A 20,813-nucleotide genomic window follows, 5' to 3' on the forward strand; every position below is an offset into this window, starting at 1 on the left:
CTGCTAACTCATCTTCCTAATATGACTGAAGACAAGGTGCCATTAACACATATTATTTCATACCATGCATTTTGTTGGATTCCTTGAAATCTGCATCATTTTCGTCTACTTTTGAAGGGTCTCCAGTAAATGCTTCAATATTCTTCCTCAGATACCAGCTGTCATTCTCATCGAAGATTGAAAAGAGGAGGTAAAATTCTCTGTCTATTCCTTTCTGTAGCCAAAAAGGAAGCCAAGACATTTTAAAAAAGTCTGTGCAGAATTACCCAAATAAAAATGAATATTTTTTTTTAACAAAGCTTTCTTTACCCCCAAAATTGCAGCTGCCTTCTTACTATGTCCTTGTAGAGACAGGGATTGGCACTCTTCTGTCAGCCAGAAGGACAAATAAAGTGTCCATTACTTACTTAGGGTGGAAAGGTGCATTCTTTGCTAATAAGTGCATGAAAAAGATAGAAAACCTAGGGATGAGCCAGAATACTGGGGGAATGACAGTTTCATTTCCTAACCATCCCCTTAGGTCAGCTTTTACCCCGAGGAATGACATAGGTTTAATCTCTTAAAACTGAGCTGGGAACTGGGTAAATTGGTCCATATGGGACACCCCCCCCCAGCCCCTCAGTGCACCACCCTGCTGTTAGGGACAAGCAAACGTCCACGTTGGGCACCTGCGTCCCATCCTGATTCAGCGTGTTCTTCCGACAGACCAGCAAAGGCCCCACGAGGCCGGAGTTGGTGTCCTTGACAGCATCAGTGGCTGAGTAGTACAGATAGGTCAGGCATGGGGGGTCACTCCCTGTTGGACCTCCATTTTCAGGCACCTTCCATTTGTATGTGAAGGTTTCACCTGGCTTAACGTGGGCTCCTGGCTTCATATAGCCTGCAGAGAGAAAATTGAGAAGCACCAAGATTACGGGAAGGGTTTGTCTTCCTGAATACAAGTGTTAGCTGGGAGTCAGACATAGCTGCTGATTTCTGTGGACAAGCTCCCCCTTGCAGCCACAGCTCGATCACCATCCCATAGTCTGAGCACTAATGCCATGGGGACATCTCACTGGAGTCCTGTGCCATGGGGACAACCAAGCCCATTCCCTGCAGAACAAGTTTAGCTGCTTCACCCAGACACCTTCTGATGCTATCTGGATTATCTGGATTCAATCAGACAAGACACGCAGAGTTCATCCTTGTGCTTAAATGGCTTCCTCTCATGTTTGTAGTTTACCTGCCCTATCGTGAGATTCATCTGTGGCATGGATGCAGACTCCAGTTTTTCATTAAGCACTAACAAAGCAATTACATCAGTGAGCAGAGCTGCATCAGTGGCTCTTCAGAAATTCAAACCATATCTGATCTTGGTAATTGTTTCTTTTTGATTTTGTAGCAATGCATAGGAACCTCTGTCAGAGTCTCCAGAGGGCAGTTGCTATTACTTTTTTTGGAAGCTACTTTTAAAGGATTTGGGCCATTATCTGCTGCTGTGCACAGGTTGGATGTAGCACCACTTGTGTAATTTAGCCACTGTGAAAGAGTGGTTTTGTCCACTCAGAGGGGACTTACAAGAGGGACTTGAAAGGAAAGTTGGGAAAAGGGGTCAGCCCTGCACCCTTTGCAGAAACAAAGTACTACATAACCTTTCTGGTCTTTGCTATGAGGAAGATCAAATCAGAAATTCTGTTTAATGTTTAGGCATCCATTGACTGGATTTTCTCAGCACGGTCAGATGTATCTGGCAGCAGCAGACTGCGCCGATTTAATACTCCTTGCTAATACTCCAAGAAAATCATCTTGAAAACTTAGACATGAGTGAAGATAGCAGTATTACATATGAACACATACTATTTGCTGCAAACCACAATACAAAGTCCAGTACTGCTTCAACAGTACTGATCTGATACTACTAGATTCATCCTGCAACAGTGCTCAATAAGGAGAACATTGATTTGGAGCTAAAAACCCTCTGAGATTGGTCAAGTGTCAAATGCAACATGGAAGAGTATTTCCTGAGAGCATAATTGAAAAAAGATGTCTGCAGACATCTGTGGATGTCTGTAGGTACATTTATGTACAGTATTTTCACATTAATAAGCTGCGCTCAGACAATGCACAGCCTTTGAAAAATCATTTACCTTCAATGTAAACCTACAGCCCCTGTAGGGCCTCTACATGTATACACTTGTAGATAGATATGATGGAAATCCAAGACACAAGGGTTACAAGGAGAGAAGAAGGGCCAGAAAGATTGTTGATGAATCTGGAGTCAGGTTCCTCTCCAAAGACCCAGAGGTGTGCTGCGCACACTGCCGCTGAATTGTAGGATTTGGTTTGATTTTTCTCAACACCAAAGCGTGCAATGCTGATGGGCACTATTACTGGTGGGCGTTACATGAAAGCATGACGGGACTGTGAGCACAGGGAAGCTGCACTTCCATCAGGGAACTACATCTGACATGGGTGGCATTAGGATGCGTGCAGATAACTTAAGGACTGAACTCAAGTCAGTTGTTTCGTGATGCACTGGGGCCTGCTGGTAAATTTGTTGTGTTGCAAGTTCAGCAACTAGAGACAACAGAACTTAATAAAGCCTTTTGTATTGATTTTATTGTATGATGTTATGAGTTTTACATGTTGACCTAATTCTCTTAGCACAGTTCTCAAAAGAGTGATTCTGTCCCATGAGTTTCTTTCTGACGTGTTGTAGTGGAAACAAAGCAATTTAGACAACAAGAAACCTACCTTTCTGCTCAATGCTGCCAATGCAGCAAAAACTTTTCAGAGACCACAATATTATCTCTGTAGACACTACAGATGGGATTCAGCTCACCTTACTTGGGCCATCCAAAGCTTACTCCCTAACCCAAACTCTAGGCTGCTTCTCTAGTTGATGGAGACAGAAACACATCTCTAGAGGGTGACTTACTGTCTCCTAAAATAGGTGTTCAAAGTAAATGGGACTTCTCACCCTCTGAAGGGTTTGTTTCTTGTCACTGACTGAAAAAGATGCCTACCAAATAAACACAACATTTAACACTTAATGGTTAAACTTAGGTGATAAATATCCTGTCCTTGCACAAAACGAGAAGAAGCCTTTAGTAAATGCTCCGTTTCAGCATTTGTATATTTATGAGGATTAATAAGGATTATTGCTGCTTCACATTCCAGGTCAATCAGATAAAAGCTGCCTCTGACACCGACTATCCTGACAGTGAAGCAAGGGCAATGCCTGACATGGATTAGAGAATCAGGAGTGAAGCAGCCCACACCATGTGGATAGCTATATCCAAAGACTCAGCAGGGGCATCATGCCAGATCTTAAGCTTCGTAATTCTGGAGCATGTCCAGAGGAGATCCACTGACTGCAGTTGAGCGATGTTAGATTAGAAGTAATATAAATTGGATTGTGCTTGTGACTTTTGCTCAACATGGACCTAAGCTAGTTTTAGACGCCCTGTCTGGCACATGTCCAAGAGGAAGAACCAGCCAGCATATTGGCAGACTGAGGAGTCCCATGGGTTGTGACATGTGAGGTAGGTACAAACTAATCAAATCATCCCTTCTGTGCCTTAGCATCTACAAAAAGGACAAACCTGCAGAGCAAGAGAAAATCATTAGACTCAGGTATTCTGGATGTGATGATACAACAGGACAGTCAGAACTTACCATCTAAGTAGGGAGCACCTTCCGACAGCTTGCTGAAGCTTACGCCATGGGCCATAATGCTGTAGCTTCTTTTGGCTTTGTTGGCAAAAGTAACTAGTATTGTATCTCCCACTTCTGCTTTTATAATGGGGCCTTAAACAAAGAGTGAGAGAGGGAGGGAAGGTATTAGAAGAACTACCCTCTAACATATTTCCATCTAAACAAGCGAGGGCTGACTAGAAGCTGCATGCACAAAATTCCCCTCTGGATCCAAGTGGATCTGCTTTCAAACCCCATGTAATGACAGGAGCGGAAAATATTCACTGTACCAAGTATTCCCAAGTGCTTCATGTCCTCTGACCAAATCTTCTTCTTACTGAATGTTGCATCAGTATATTCCACATAGCGAACTTTCCAGTATTGCCCTCCTATTCTGTTAGTCCCTTGTGTGAAATATATTGCAGATTCACTGTGGAATTAACAAATTGGACTGGTTAAATAATTGGAGGTTCAGGCAGTACCCTTCATTTTGGATAAAGTTATTACTCCAGACATGGGAGAAATGACCCCCCGAGTTACTAGTTTGCATACACTTTTCTAGCAGACAAAAGGATATATTACTGGTCTGAATTACAGTTATAAATTAGTTAACAAATGGGCATTCATTTTGCATTAGACTTTCATGTGTTTAACCCCAACTTAGTTAGGGAGACATCTATGTCAACTTACCTCTAACTACCTTAGGGCAAGACTTGTGCCATTACCTGTGCACAATGTGTCTCTAATCCTCGTTACCTTTCCTGGGAGATACTGTAATACAATTCGTCTTCATCAGTAATAACAGGGGGGGAAAATCTAGCATTATGGCACCTCTGAAATACACCGATTGTAAGTATGAAAGCTGCCTGAGAAGTCTCAACACAGAGCCATTAACTCTGTTGAACTTTGCATACCTCACCAGGACTCACTTTCTCCATGGACTTAATGGAGCAAGATAAGTGCTTCCAGAAGGCAACTCTGAACATCGCAGTTACAAATCTAACTTCCCAACAAGGTTGTTTAAATCCATTCCTCCCTGCCCCTTTCAATTAAAATTAATAACAGTGCCAGACCTAGCCCTGGTGAATCACTGGGGAAGTCTCACCCAGACTCCTGAAATTAAAGCACAACAGGAGAGGACAAGAAAGCTTACCTGCCAGTGGCATTTAAACCCTGCCCAGTGAATTTATCATAACCGTCAGGTCCATAATTCCAGAGCACTTCTTCAGCAGCAATATAATATCTTCTCTTGTGACTGAGTGGCGAAGGCCGAGACAGGTTTTTTTGGCAGATCTGAACATCATATAGTGCCTCCATGCCACCTGGGAGGAGAAAGAGTCTGGAGACAGTCCTTGGCCATCTGCGGAGTCAGCAATCTCATGGGTACAAATGCACATTCAAAACTCTCTAGGAGCTACATGGATTGGAAACAATTACTAGGGTAAATTTCTATTTTTAAAGACTTCCTCTGCCTACAGTGGGCTGGATGCTAGCACCCTTCTCTTGCAAGGTGGTACTTTATGCCACAGGTGAAGCCCAGCGACTTCAATGACACTCTTTAGTGGGCTTATTTACTTAATTCCTTAATCTGGGTAAGGGTGGTAGAGTGATTTGTGGGGTCAGAGTGCCTTCTGAAGTGTGCAAAATGGCATCATCTCCCCTTGACTTTTTTTGAAATATAGGCTGGTTATTACCACACTGAAGAGATTTGTTGCTTGCCAGAATCAAGTCTATTTTGCCCGATGCAAATCCCACTGAAATCAACATGCAAGTTTGTAAAAGTAAAAATTCTCCCAACTCATCTCTGATATGATAATTATACACTATCTTCTGTCATGAGACTTGGTTTATGATACGTGCTTTCGGGCTTTTGCACCTCATAAATATCACAACATCACTGTCAAATTCCTTCACGTAAAGGTTTCTGAAAACACTGCCAATCTTTATCTGATTTCTGCAAAGGAAAAAGCTATGAAGTGTTCAGCTGGCATGATTTTTCATTATGTGTAAGTACTTATCTACAATAAAAACTGATGATGAAGGCTACTTTCATTGCTCATCAAAATCTCTGGTTTACATAGAAAGCGTGGTGTCAGCGCTGGGTCTAGTAAGCCTTCCTCATATGAATTACACAGCTAAGTCATTCACACTAGCTGAAGATTTGGCCCAACTTGTATAATTTCCACCGGTGACTAAACTCATATTCATGATGTTTATCTGGTGAAATAGTTCCAAAGTGTTCGGTTAGTCACAAAAAAAGTGTCAAATCCTGCTTCCCCGGGAAATATCTCTCAGTTTTCTTTTGCAAGTCTAATAGAGGCTGGAACTTCTGAAAGGATCAGGGAGATCTATAGCAGCGTACCTCGTAAGTGCTCATTAACCTGGCACGTTATCAGCCACCTCCCTGGGTTCCCGGGATTCATCTCCGCTGTGATGAATGTTGCTGGGAACAGACCGATGACATCTGCCCTCTGGTCTCTGTTAGTGAATGTGTGGCCGTAGAAATATGCAGCGTGGATATCTATCTCGCTTCCCATGCCAAACAAGTGCCAGGACATGGAAGTGTCAGCACACATCTCCAAGCCGGGGAGATTGCCATAAATATAACCATTAATAGCTAAAAACAAAAGTATGAGATTTTATGAGAGGTAAAAGAGAAGTGCCAAGTGCCTCTACCCCATTTCTAAGGATGATCCTTTCCTGGCCCAGAAAAGAAACTGTCTGAATGTCCACACTGAATAAAGCCCTCACAGGCTCCTTGAGGAAGAGTAACATTTTGAACACACAGCTTACAGCGCCGGATGATCAAATGGCCCAAATTCTCTGGTTGGGTCTGTGAAAAACTTCCTGGGTGATATCAAGATGTTGCAAAGGCCAAGTCATCACCAAAAAGGCCTGATAATGAAGTTAACTTGTTCTGCAGCTATTTAGCATGTCTGAAATCTATTTCCTCCTATTCTGAGTCATAAATATACCATTATATGCCAGGCTTCAGCAATTTAGATTTGAAAATGATTGTATCGGTCAAATCAGCCTAGTCAGCTCTCTGTTGCTCAGCTTCCACACCTGACAATGTATCAGGACACTAGGAGAATGAAACTCATATTTTGCAAAATATTTTAGTTCCTAAGCTCCATGGAACAACCAAAATACAGAGAAATATTTGAATTTAACTTGCGCCAGATCTCCAAATGGCACAAAGTACTATCGGCCAAGGGATCTCTGAAGGGCAGGAATGGTTGTTCCATCCAGCCCACCATCCACAAGGCCCTTTGAGAAATGCTGGACTCTTCCAACACAACATCTCAAAGTGCTCTGCAGTTTACTCTTCTCTTTTCACAGCTGGTCAAACAGTCACCAAATGGCTTAAATCTGTTGCCTAAGATAAAATGCTAAACAAGTGGCAGAGCTGAGCATGAAAGCCGAATCTCCTTTCTGCAAACTAGCGTGTTGGGCTGTATTTAGGGAGAGGCTCTTTGTCAACACAGTGCTTCAACATCCTGACCCATTCCTTGCTAACATAGATAAAGGAGAGACACCACAAGGGACAGAAAGTCCTACTGAAATGAAAAGAGCCTCGTCACTGCTGTAGGTCACCATTTGCTCAAGAGTCCTGCTCACCATGCATTCGGTTGCTGGTCAGGAAACCTTCATCCTCTTTGTCAACTGAGGCTGGTTCTAAGCAGAAGGTGTTTATATTCTCATCGAGGTACCAGCTGAAGTTTTCATCTACAATGCTAAACATCAGGGCAAAAGCGTTAGCAGCACCAGTCCCTTCTAGTGAGGTCTCATCTGCAGTTCCTAAATTGCAAACGAAAAGGAAAGTGATAAAAAAAGCCTTGGAGGGGATTGAATTTAAAAGTGACAATAACTTTGGAGCACTCGGGGAAATATGGTGCTCTGCCCATGATCCATAGGGCAGGATGAATCTCGCCTAATTTTGCTCTTCTAAGGCATCTTGGCTCCCCTCCAACTGCCTTTGAACAGATGAGTGCCTCCAGAAGGCAGTTCATCTCGTCTAAGTCAAGCTGATATTTCAGGATCTCTTTGATTTGATATAAGTGCAAGTACCTGCCAATATCTGTGGTCCCATTTTCCCCATCTTTGGCCTACTGCACCTAACCCTGCCCTTTAGTCAGTGTTAGCACCTGTGTGCTTATAGTGAGCCAGATCATGGGCCTGATCCAGCCACAAACCAGTGACTTTTTTTTTTTGGCCAGGAATTAGGAAGAGGCAAGTGGCAGCCTGCATTTCTGTTGCATTGAAGCAACTGGTGAACCATACCCTCAGAATGGCCATCTAAATGTGGCTCACTCTCCACGGACTAACGAGGAAGCCTCAACAATTATCTGGGACTAGATACTTAAATTTTAAAAAGCAGGATGAATATAATCTATTCAGGCTAAGTTCAATACCATTATCTGAGTGACCATTTGGGAAGCAACCTGAGACCATAGGAGTGGCGATACCGAGTAGTCTATTATCAACCATTGGCAGGTTTACACTTCATCTAATCGTCCAGTCTACCTCTGAACCCATGAAAACCTTTGCTTCCCCTGTCTCCTATGGGAGGGAGCCCCAGAGCCTTGCTGTCAGTCCTGTACGGAGCCACCCACCACCGCTGGATGAAGGACTACAGCAGTAACATCATGCAGTTATCCACCTTGATGAATTCAAGACCAAACATGCAGTTGACCTGGCCTTTCAGGCTGGGATTGTTTCGAATGTGCTATCTCCTAGCTTCATGTATTATTGCATACTTATTGGCCATTTCACACATTCAGGCAGTTCTGCAGATTTCAAAGGCTCTCCAGGAGAATAAAAATCTGAGATATTTTAATTGTGTGAGTTAAGCTGGACACCAGGCCTATCCTTTCCACATTTAAGTCTTTTTCTTCTTCATATATAAAACCTGCTTCACTTATATGTTCTGTATGTGAAATCAGGGCTGGTTTTGTACTGTGGGAGGTACTGGAAAGAGGTGGCAGAGTTACACATGCCCGGGGGGGGGGAGGGGGCAATGGCTCAGATGATAAGGCGGAGAGGGCTGGTACATGGTCCCTGATGGCTCCAGCACAAAATTAACAGGCTATAAAGCATGCAGAACAGGCTGTCACATCAGCTGTTCAGCACACATCCCCATATGGTTGTGATATACAACTTGTGAGCAAAAATAAATATATAATCCATATGGGGAAAAAATTACAAAGAACACTGGGGTTTCAAATATGCAAATGCCAATGCCGAAGTCACCCGCCCAGCCCTAATTTCACTTCCTGGGCAATGAGTCCTTTGCTTGTCCTGAAATGATCCCAGTTTGGGAACGCTTATTTTTGGTCTCGGCCACAACTGGCTGGCCACAGAGCATGCTGCAGTCCCTCCACCAGCCGAGGCAAATCTGTCGTGAAGCCAAAGGGGAGCAAGAAGGGGGTTGTCCCAGAGCTACAATACCTACCCTGGGATGCTCCTGGAATGGCCCAGCTATTCCTTGCCCCTTTTTATGGGCTATGTAGGGATAGACTCTAGACCATCATGTTTATACCTGTAAGCAAAAATGACTGTTAAGATGCCAAGCTTGGCAGAGGGGCTTGCTTCATCAATGTTTCTAGCTCAGTACCTTTTTTACAAACCAGCAGTGGCCCAATTAAACCAGATGCAATATCTCTTGGTGTGTCAATGTGAGAATGGTAAATCCAAGTCAAGCAGTTTGAGTCTGCCAAAGTTGGGGAATAATCTTTCCTTACTGGCCATGTGTACGTGTAATTTCCACCGGGAACCACAAAGTCATCCTCTTTGCTTTTACCGCCGGTTCCATCAGGGTAAAGTGCTCCTAATGCATTAAAAGAAAAAAGGAAGCTTTTAGCCCCGCCCCTAACTATTTTTCTTAAATAAATGTCTAATTTCTTCTATTTTATCACAGATTTATAAAATAATAGTAGCACTCACAAACACAGAATCACTGAGAAATTTTGAGAAAACTCAGAAGTTCTGGTAAAAATGTCAAAAAAATCTTGAGAGTTAAAATCCATTATTTATCAGTAGACAAAGCTTTGAAAATGTGTTAACAGGCTCTAATTTTTCCTCGTCTCTTTATTCTCATCAGCCATCTACACATTTTGTCAGCTAACATTGTGTATCTTATCACAGGAAACTGGTGAGAGTAATGAATGTAGACAAATTCATACAGTCCTCTAACCAAAATAGACATGCATAGATGTGGGATTCTGAAAACTAAATCACACCTGTTATAGTCCTACACAGAGGAAAACATTTACTTACAAGAACTCCATCCATTCAAACAGGCTAGAAGTAGAAGGAAGGAGGGAAGATGCTTTGGTGACTTATAATTCGGGAAAATAATTCAGGAAAAAAGACCCACCTAACCTGTTTCAGTACTGGATTTATCCCAGGCGTCAAATGTTTGTGGCAAAAAGTTTTAAGAGACAAGGCTGTTCCTGGTTTTAGTCATCAGCTGCAATTACTGATGAGTTTATGACAGTGTGATCTAAAGTCCTCTGATGTCAATGGCCAGAACAATAAATACTTGGACAAACTTTTAGCCATGATATTAGCTACTCCAGAGGAAAAGGCAAACCAGATTTACCTTCAGAGTCCTTGTCATAGAATACCCCATGCGGATGCACAGAGTATGGGCGGGAAGCAAAGTTTTTTAGATGGACGATAATGACATCCTCTTCTTCTGCCTTCAGGACTGGCCCGAGGAACCCCAGCCAGGCTGCTTTGGGGATTTCCTGGGAGTAAGCGTCATCTGTGAATTGCCTAAAAATAGCCTTTTTGTACACACGTCCTATCCGGTTGGCTCCTCTTGTTGCATAGACACTTGCAAACCTAGTATTGGGAAGGGAAAGTAATTCAGAGACCAAAAAAACTCCTTTAAGAGTTGATCAAATAACTGGTGCTTGCAGTGCATATAGTTCCCTGGGACATATCACACAGCTGGTGGAATAAAAGCTGAGGAGTAAACCTGGACAGCCTTAGCAGGGTCTAAGCCCTTTTATGTACAGTTACAGTCATCCTGCTTGCAGGTCTGGTCTTTAGCATGGTTACTACGAGTCTTCACTTGAGGACCAGCCACTCAGGCCTTTCTGTACAGTTTTAGCAGCTTCTCCCTCTTTTGAAGGTTTGAAACCTCATATTTGAAAGCATGACTGTTCAGAAGCAAAGCAAAACCAAATTAAGTTTTTTCAAAAGCCAATAAGAGCATTTATAATCAACTCAACTAGTTTGACACCCCAGAAGAGTAGCATGAAATACTTTTTGCATGAAATGCGTAATTTCTAATTCCAAAGTTTATTTTTATAGCAACTTCAAGTGATGGAGAACACACCATACAGTCAGTGGTTGACATACTACAGCTATTAAATACCTGTTCCCTTCAAATCCTGAACTGCATTTGTAGTCTAATATCATCTAGCTCCACACTCCAGCCACTGGTTCCCATCAAGCCCTCTCTCACATCAAAGAAGCCACATACCATCAAGAGTTCTTTTCTATGCAGGCACTTGCATAAGTTTTAATTAATTGACTAAATTGCCACCTACCATTCTTCTGGACAAACCAAGTACACTGACGTTCTTTATGCCACAAATCTTTCCCGAAGTTCTTTTCTGAAAGCTTTCCAATATTTCTCTATCTCTTTTGAAGTCTGAACGCAAGAGCTTCACACAATAGGCAAGTAATATTCCAGCTAAAGCCAGAGGTGCTCCCAGTCAATATTTCTTACACAACTGGGAATTAGTTTTGCCCTTTTAAGTATAACATCATACTGGCAACCCACGTTCATCCCCTCTGTTATGACATAAAATCTTTTTTTACTTCTCTCCAGGTTACAGCTGACAAGTATGGTACACATTCTTCATCCCTAAATATCCCACACAAGAAGGGTAGAAATGAACCCCTTTGCTACACAACCAGCAGTGGACTGTATGACCAATTTCACTATAGTTGACGGCTCCATGAGTTTTTGCATCCCCTGAAGACTGTTTGAACTTTTGTCCTTCCTAACAAACTCATTAAAAAGCTGAGCTAAATTTTCATGAAGTACCACTGGCAGAAATATAGCAATTTCATATTTATAGTGAGTTTTTGTGACTGGCCGGTTCACCTGTTTGAACCCATTTTAATTAGGTGCTTTTGTGCAGTGCCAGCAACCTAAGTGTTGGTTGTCACATGAGTTGAAAGGTATGATTTGCTATAATTTCTTCACCATAAGATCCACTACTCCCCCTTTTCAAGCCATCTCTGCTTGACACCATAACTCACAACATCCCCCATCTGTGGTCGTTACACCTCTGTGGTCACTGTCTAAACCAGATCGCTGAAGTGAACCAGATATAAAAGCCTCCAAAAAGAACGCTTTTTCATTTGAAAAATGTGCTTTCTAACAAGCCAAGAGCTATTTTGGCACAAATGAAAATGTTACCAATGCTACTGCTGTGGCAGAAACAGTTGGCTAGGATGAAGGTGAAGGGACTGAAGCTTCTCAGTCTGCTTCTTCACAGAATAATGTGTATCAGATAAATACACCCCAAAAGCGTGGTTAAGGAATGAGTTGCCAAGAAGTCTGGATTTTCAGTGAATTAGCAGGTCTGCAGTAACTGTCTGTGTGCACAGCAAGACCTGGCAAGTCACACCACGCTGACTGAGAAGATACCTTCCACTGCCTGGGGGGAAGAGCTCCTACAAGAGCCCTTACCACAGAGTAGTAAGTAGTGTCAGTAGTAGTGCAGTGTAAATGCACGTGCTTCCTTACCTCATGGCACTGTATTCATGTGGCTATGCCGTAATTCAAATTATAAATTTATTTTAAAAATGGTTTATAAGAAACTTTCTCTAGGAAAAAAATAATATAGGGGTTTTTTTCAGAAAGTACTTATTTTCAGGAGATATTTTTCAGCAGAATTTTTTCCAGTTTCATCAGCTACCAAATATTTTAAATGAGGTGTTGCCATGGCACCGTGCTTTCCCCATGATGACAGTGCCCTTATGCCCTTGGCTTTCTGGCCAGACAACATTGCACACTCTCCCATAACTTCACACCCCTGGGATACGCTGCCTCACCTGCAGGAGAACTTCACCCCAGAAAAATGCACTTCTTGATCAGGCTTTGTCAAATGCTTCACATGACCCTAACTCCTTTAAAAGCATAGATCAGGGATCCCAAAATCCAGTTAGGTATTGAAGTTCAAGAAATCACCCTGAGAAAACCCTGTAGGTTTAGGCACCAGATATTTTCTCAGTGCCTAAAGCCATGCTGTAGCATCTCTGTTGGCTAGATCTGTGCCTCTCTCCTACTTTAAGTTATCTATGTGTAAGGAAAAGAAGTCTTCTTAGTGCTAGCTTTCTAAAACGAGGCCTATTCAAATCCTCCCCCCGTTCAGAGCTAGAGCCCACTGTCAGCGCAATGGGCATCAGCTGCCGCCAGTCACAACGCAGCTGATGCTCTTCTGTGCAGGGCATCAAGCAACGCAAGCGTCATGGAGCCAGAAAGGGATTACAGCATGAAAGGAGGAAACTGGCCTCTTGGCCCTGGTTAATTATGGGTTTTGTTTAACCATTGTCCAAAAGAAAACAAGCAATCAACTCTGGGAGACAAATACTACATGTCACGGATGCCCTTGCTGTTGCGTTACAGACTCAGGCTCTTTCACAGCTTCCTTTCCTTCTAGATCCTCGCTCTGCAAAGGGCAGAAGAGTTTCCTAATCCAAAATGCCCTGATGTTTGGGAGTTTCTTGGAGTGCAGACACTTCAGCCTCACTCCTCCTTCTGTCTGGGAGGGGTAGAGCCCAGTTCTTCTGCCTGTATAGAGACATGTATTTTCAGCAAGTCCTTTTGGTTGCCCTCAGTACCCAAGAACAGAGCACACTGGTGGTTGTGAGTCCCAGTCTAGATGTCAAGGCTGCCCCATTTCATCCAGGAGGAATTTTGGGTGCCCGTTTGAGCCTTGCAAGTAGCTGGTACCCCTGTGCCTCTTTGCAAGTGTTGCTGTGCTGCACATTACAGTGCTTAAAGTCCTTTGGAGAAAGACTACCACTACCCACACTGGAGCTAGTGGTGTCAGCCATAGGAAGCTCATAGAAAGGATGCATGTCTGAGTGACTTCTCTGCACTCCCAGGTGCCTGGATCATGGGCATGTGGCCACACTGTGGGGCTGGTACCTCTACCCAGTGCTGCAGTGCAGCCAGCAGATGTGTCAGGGGGAGCTGGCACAGGGTCAGTGCCACAGCCCCTGCTGCTCCATCAATGGGACACAGAGTTTTGCCCCCTGTACCTCTTCTTTCTTTCAGTAAGAGCTTCTCAGTACTGCCACTGCTAGTTGTACCAGCACATCTCCCACCCCACAGTTGCTTACCACCCGTCTCCAGAGTCCCCCGGAGATTTTCTCAGCTTCAGGACAGTGTCCTGCTGACCTTTCATCTCCTGTCTTTTACAATAATTCTCAAACACCATTCCCTGTCTTCCTTTGATGGCATCTGCTTCCTTGGGAAGCACTTCACATTTTCAGTCACTGCATTAAACATCCCCTTCAGCTGCATCTCCTGTTTCATTCTTTCCCACCCACTGACTTTCCAATATGTTATTGCAGCAGTGGCTTCTCCAAATGCTGCAATGGTTTACCGCATCCAATTCTCTGAATCTGCCTTTGCCTCTTTCTTCCAGTGGTCTCAATGTGCCCATTCTACAGGGCAACCTCTGCCAAAATGGCTCCTATCTGTCATTTCTCTCTTCTCACAAGAAGACAAACCTTCTCCCTGCTTCTTCGTGCTCCCCTGCTCACTTCAAACTGCTTCATCCTCCTGGTGGCTTTGTGATATGGCTGCCTGAACCTCTTGCATCTTTCTGGTCTTGTGCAGATGCAAAAGCTGCTCTTCTAAATCTTGACTATCTCCCTCCTACTCAGTTGTCAACCTGCAATTCATGTGTAGAAAGTCGTGATGATCAACCGGTCCCACTTCTTATAGGAAAGGGGAATACTCCATCCTCTGGAGCTGTACCCACACAAGCTTCCTAAATTCCCTCCTTCATCTCCTCCAGCCATGCCAGTCTTGAGATTACATATAGAGGTAAGCAGGCTTGTGAATCATGGCCTAAGAAGTCTTCTTCAGACTGAGAAAACCATGCAAATCCTACCTTTATATCTGTGCCTGATTTCATCTTGCCAGTTGACCACTCTCAGCAGTTCTTAAGCTCCAAGAAAATTTGGCAATGCACATGAGTGGGACAGGGAGCTATTAATAGGGAATTAACTCTAATTCCTTAAAAATAAATATTAACATAATTATAGACATCCATCTCCCTGCAATGATGAGAACTATGACTCTTCCAAATAAGAGAAAGAGTAAAACAAGAGTGTCATGTAGATTCTACTTCAGATCAAGACTAGACATGCAGATAGCCTGCCTTCTCAGGGTAGGACCATGAGTTAGGGTAGGACCATAAGTTAAGTATAGTTTCTACACCTGTTTCTTTTATCACACAGAAAAAGTATTTTGCCAACATTTTTACTGTGTTTATGTTACCTTTGATCTTAAGAAACAGAGCTACAACCTAACAGGTTATTTTTTTCAAGAGGTGCTTACTGTACTGTAATGAGTACTGTAATACAGTGTGCAGTAAGAAAAGGAAAGAGCTACACGTTGTGCTTGGCCAAGCAAACAGCTTCTCAGTAGACTGCAGCCAGATCCCTCACTGATACAATTTCAAAGCCTGCTGAGTTTTTTGGCCACTGTAATCACCGCTGAAAAATCAGCACTTCGAATAACTACCAGACGTAGAGTCCCAGATTTTCTCCTGCTGTTAACATGCTCAATAGCCGCTGTACATTCCTGGGTGCAACTGTAGGCAAATGCAAACTTTCTTGTATTACCATTGTTCCACTAAAGTCCCATAGATTTTACACAGACAACCATTTAAACAACTATCTTTATGGGTTTGTTCCCTAAAATCTGTTGGTGGTAAAACCTTCCTTACTCTCTACCCTCTTCACGTACTCTGTGGCTGGGTTTATAACAGGTTTTTTTCCTGAGAGTTCCCCATTTTTCCTGTGGCTGGAGTAAGCCAGGACAGTGGCCATGGCTTCATGCCCCAATCATTTTAACCCCTGGGTCATGTAACCTGTTCAGGGTAACCCTCTGCCAAACCATGACTCCTGTGCTAAGGCCAATGCAATGTCTGTGCTAGAGGAATGGCCAAGGGAGGGGGACCAGTGGTGCCAGCTCACATTTGTAGACGGTGCCCTGACCACAAGCATCAAACAACAAAGTGTATGCCCTAAAAAGAGAGAGACACAATGTCCTCGAAGCATGTTTTAGGCCTTTTCTGACCCACATGAGCCGCAGAAGAGGTCAATCAAACCCATAAAATCTTAGGCAAAGTTCTGAGGCGTCCCTGGTTAAGTGTGGCTATAATGGTTTCTCTCCTAGAATAAACTTCTGCTTCCCCTGAAGTCAATACCAAACTCCTCTCAGGCTTCGTTAGAGCCAGGATTTCACCTCAAATGCCCTTTTGATGTTGACCCTTCCCACGATTATCATCTCCACTGATGCAATTGGGTCATTTGGCCACGTGATGACTTTGCCATTAGTTTAGCAGCTGTGACGATAGTTTCACTGTCATTTATCTGGGTGGGATCTCCTCATAGGCACATTGCACAAACTGTGTTTGATGCTGTGGTAACAAAAAACACCCGTTAGTGTTGGTGGGTGCAAGATTTGGCCCAGATAAATGTAGGATTGGTGGCCTAAAGAGAAGGGATAAGCTGTTACATTGGGCTAAACTTAATAACATCTACCAGCAGCAGAGCAAGATTTAAGATTTAAGATGGACACTTTAAGAGTGTCCATCATATCAACTAGTACCAAATTAATTCAAACGGATTATCAACCAAACTATAATCCTGAGGGCTGAGCCACAGTAGGGCGGGAAAGACTGATGTATGTCAAGTCACAACAGCTAGGTGTATTTTTCTCTTGAAAGAGAAAAAGTTGCCTGTGTGACCGTTAAAGGTAGAAGGCAATGTCTGAGCTCACCCTCCGACTGCAGCAATATTCATGCCCTAACCCACAAAATCTCACTGGGATCTGCAGCACGTCCAGCAGCACCGACAGCACCTTGCACCCTGTGTGTCCAGTCCACCATGGTTTAATGATGTCAACTCTTTCACCAGTTATATCAGGTGGGAGGGGATGTTGAACACCTTCCCAGCTCACCTATACTCAGTGGCCATAATCTGGATCTGTGATTTCCAAAGACCTGTCTGCTTCAGAAAATGTCAGCTTAATTTTCAAAGGGAGAACCAAGAGTGAAATGTCTTGATTTCATTCATAACATTCCAAATTATGAAAAATAGTGGAACAGCTTGAGGCTTGAAGTAGACAAGACAAATGGCAGAGGTGAACAGCCTCATTACTCTCTTTACATCAGAAGCACTGATGCACAGTAAGATACTTGCTCTGTGCAAGCAGCAGGTTGGCCCTTGAGCACTGCAGCAACACAAAGCATAATAAAAATTAACCTCCAAGCAGAATAGTTATGTTAACACAGGGCTGCGTTTGGGTTAATCACCTCTGACGAGAGGCAGCCTTTTCAGCTCACACCCAGGGAGGTGCTGATGCAGCTCCACAGCTCCTGGCTGGGGAGGCAGCTCACTCGGCACCAGCACAGCGGGAACTGAGCAGCGTAGCCGTGCCTTGTGCCAGAACCAGCTCACCTGATTTCCAGCCCCATGCCTCAGCTACCGAGGTCTCCTTTCTCCTCTTTACTGCTAAAAACTAAAGGCTGAGGAAGGTACTATTGACTTTGGCACAGCAACTTTGAAAATCATCTTTTAAATCTCACTATCTGATCCAAGTAACGTAACACTTTCCATTACACTCTTGCTAATTCAGCAGTTTTATTAAGTAGTGAAGAATAAGTGGGTTTGATTATATGTCTGTGGGCTAGCTGGAATCAAAGGGAGCATTCCTTTATGTATATGCACTGACTCTTTTTAAAGATAATCAGTTTGTCTGCAACCTCTTTATCTTCACTTCTCTATCAATAAAACTGGGATAGTACCGCATCAGATGGGTGCCGTGAGGATGCATCACAAGGTGAGAAGTGCTAGGCTCGGAGAGCCGGAGCGTCGCTGCTTGCAGAACACAGCTGGCTCAAAATGCATTCCTGTCCCTGCCTAAGAACTGATCCTTAAACTTTGTTTATGGAACTATGTTTTTGGTAATATCCATGGGAACCAATTAATTAGCTGAAAAGTAGCCCATTAGTATAATGCTTTAAATTCACATTAGAGGTTATTCTGAAGAGCTAAATAGCCAAAACAGCTATTACTGGTTCACTATTTAGTCCACATGCTTACACAGACATGCTATTATTCCCGAATATAGCACTTTATTCTGGCTCAACTCAATACAGTTTGGAAATGGAGTTAACTAGTTACAAGAATCACTTCATTATTCTGCACATAGGGAGTCCATCGCAAACATCTCCCCAGCTTTGAACGTATAGTCTACATTAAAATCCTCTGTGGGTAAACCCTTTGGAATTAACATTTTGTAATTATTACATTACAGCGATGACTGAAGACATAAGCTATCTTCCCTCCCTGTCGTGCCATGTACAAGGCATCACATTTATGTCACAGACTTTAAAGTAAATGTGCCACTTGACCTTCAGGGACCACAAAGTGCAGACAGCCTTAAAAGTACAGTTTACAGAACAGATTCCAATCTTTCAGTGGTACTGATGTGGATTTACAAGTACCTGCCCTTCACTTAAAGGTGAACTATTTTTAATGAGAGGTCTTCCAGTTTAAGGATTGGAGAAAGTTACCCTCTGCTAAAAAGAGCAGGTAAGTGAGAAATTCAAGAGTTTAACACAACTGAAGAATAACCTTTCCAGCAAAGCTTGTTTTCATGGGCTGGGAACAAACTATTACCCTGAATTCTACCTATAAAGGGAATACCTATTGACTTGGATGCTATCTGGAACCTCTAGTTGTTAAGAGCATAAGCACAAATTTGTGTTGAAAAATAAAACTCTTTCTTGCCTCCTGCTTGTGGCAAAATAATTTCCTTTATGAAATCCAGCTGAGAGTGATTCTGAAATTACTGGCCACTAGAGAAAAGTCCACCGTTGCTTGGGATTTCCTGAAAAGTCAGAAAGGACGTTTCCATTTCTAACTCCTGGGACACAGCATCCAGCTCCCAACGTGCCTCCAGACCTGGTATGGACACCAGGATCTCCTCACTCCCTCACAGTTCCCATCCCAACCCCAAGCCTAGACTCAGAGGAAGGACCCCCAAACTATCTCTAGGGCGTCAAAGATATCAATGAAATCTTAAAAATATTCCCATACATACTTGAAGCCCACGCTGTCGAGAGGCACCAAGGGTCTTTGCCATCCCCATCCAATGTCCAGGCCAGCTCTTCTGGTGTGGGAGGGACATACAGCCAACCCCAGCAGTGCAGGCACGAGAACGGATGCCTGTTTTCCACTGGCCAAGGCACGATTCATCACCGCGCTTACCTACAAACTCCAGTTTCAGCACAGGTGATCGCCAGGACTTCGGTGTGACCGTTTGCCCTTGTATATTTAAGCACTTATCTAAATAGATTTCCTAAATGGAGGTCTCCATGGTTGCATATATTGCAGGGATATATGGACCACCTGCTTGTATCTCATTTGTAGGTACTATAAACATCTGAATTTTACAATGTCATACCAAGCTCCCCAGCTGTTATTGTCTCACAGGGAGAAAACTTACTATCTTTTGCCAGTTAAACAGACTTCTATGTCTTATCACAAAGAGCTGTGCTTGATTATGGCAAAGTTGCAGTTTGCCTTTGGACAAGTCCCAGAAATACCTGCATCTCCATGAAGCACACACAGGGGATTTTAAGCCCAGTACCTGACACTTTTTTGACAAATATCAGTTCCTTTATGTGTCCTTCAAATACACACTAACTATCACTTTGCTTAATCAACCACGATGGAAGAGAAGTCAAGCAAAGTCTACTCTTGCCTTGAAGCTGAAATCCCGCCTATGACAACATTGTCAGAAGAAAAACAAGAAAGAGACCATCTTAAGATGTTCACAGCAACATTAACCACATTAGTCAATTTTCTTTGGAGCTGTCAATACATCTCCAGCTTATCAGAACCCCCAGTGACTTACTTGTCCTCTAAGAGGTTTTGTCCCGTGATCAGATTTTTCCCAGAAGGTGCATAGTCCCAGTTCTCTTCCACAATCCCAAGGTAGTAGGTTCTGGTCTTTGCTTCCACCACTGCAAACAGCCAGAGGAACCCAAGAGCGCAAAGGCAGCCACCACGCTGCGCGGGAGGCATTTGTAGTTGTGATCGCGAGGCTGACAGCGGGCAGGCAGCAGCACGATGCACAACAGCGAGCTCACCCCTCCCTCCCAGCTCTTGACAAGTTATAAATAAGGAATGGACAGAGCAAAGCTCCTCCTTTTCAGCAGGTTAGGACTGGGATAGGTAGAGAGGCTGGCTATGCAGAGCAGGGCTAGGGAGGAGGTTGCTGTCATGGCAGGACCTTTGCCAATCCTTCGGTGAATGCATAAATTGCTCATTTACCTGTCCAGGCTAGAGCCAGTTGGTGGCTTTTTGGAAGTTTGGATGCTTTTTTGTCCTCCTTTTTCCAGACTAGGTGGTGTGGCATATTGGGGCGAGGGGGGGTGTTTTTGCCATACCTGTTAAAATTTTTTTTAAATTTATTTTTATTATTTTAACTGCTTTATCATGTCTGAGATTTCTAAAGTTAACATCTTGCCGCCTTCACTGGGTCTTTTCAATGACATGACACTAGGTTATAATCCAACGTTATCAGTGAGAGAGAAAGAATTTGTCTGTACCTCTCCAATTTCTAGGATTTTCTGACTTATTTATTAAGATTGCAAGTGATCTGAATACATTCAGTTTTAGAGTGCCCAAAATGAAGTCACTTTTTACAAACATTTCTGGAAATTAGAGCCTTTGTAAAGTCTTTCCATTTGGATAACTAAGAATTGAGGCACACAAAGATCACCCTTTTATTAACCTTGGTAATTACCCTGCCCACGTAGCTCTCTAGAAACTCAGTCCCTCCCTTTATAGCTTAA

At 43.3% G+C, this 20,813-nt stretch overlaps 1 protein-coding gene across 1 annotated transcript in view; it reads right to left on the reverse strand.

Moving 5' to 3' along the window:
- The window catches only part of HEPHL1 (hephaestin like 1), a 34,416-nt gene extending 14,376 nt beyond the window's left edge, over window positions 1-20,040 (reverse strand). The window contains exons 1-10 of the mRNA XM_049823372.1: window positions 19,871-20,040; window positions 10,280-10,524; window positions 9,293-9,505; window positions 7,297-7,476; window positions 6,038-6,292; window positions 4,829-4,997; window positions 3,966-4,105; window positions 3,658-3,789; window positions 669-880; window positions 64-214 (exon numbers count right to left, since the gene is read on the reverse strand). Coding sequence (XP_049679329.1) covers window positions 64-214; window positions 669-880; window positions 3,658-3,789; window positions 3,966-4,105; window positions 4,829-4,997; window positions 6,038-6,292; window positions 7,297-7,476; window positions 9,293-9,505; window positions 10,280-10,524; window positions 19,871-20,040 — 1,867 coding nt within the window. The remainder of the gene's footprint in view (window positions 1-63; window positions 215-668; window positions 881-3,657; window positions 3,790-3,965; window positions 4,106-4,828; window positions 4,998-6,037; window positions 6,293-7,296; window positions 7,477-9,292; window positions 9,506-10,279; window positions 10,525-19,870) is intronic.
- Between the last annotated feature and the right edge of the window lie 773 nt (window positions 20,041-20,813).

Source organism: Accipiter gentilis, chromosome 19 (assembly GCF_929443795.1).
Source record: "Accipiter gentilis chromosome 19, bAccGen1.1, whole genome shotgun sequence".
Lineage (NCBI taxonomy): Eukaryota > Metazoa > Chordata > Aves > Accipitriformes > Accipitridae > Astur > Astur gentilis.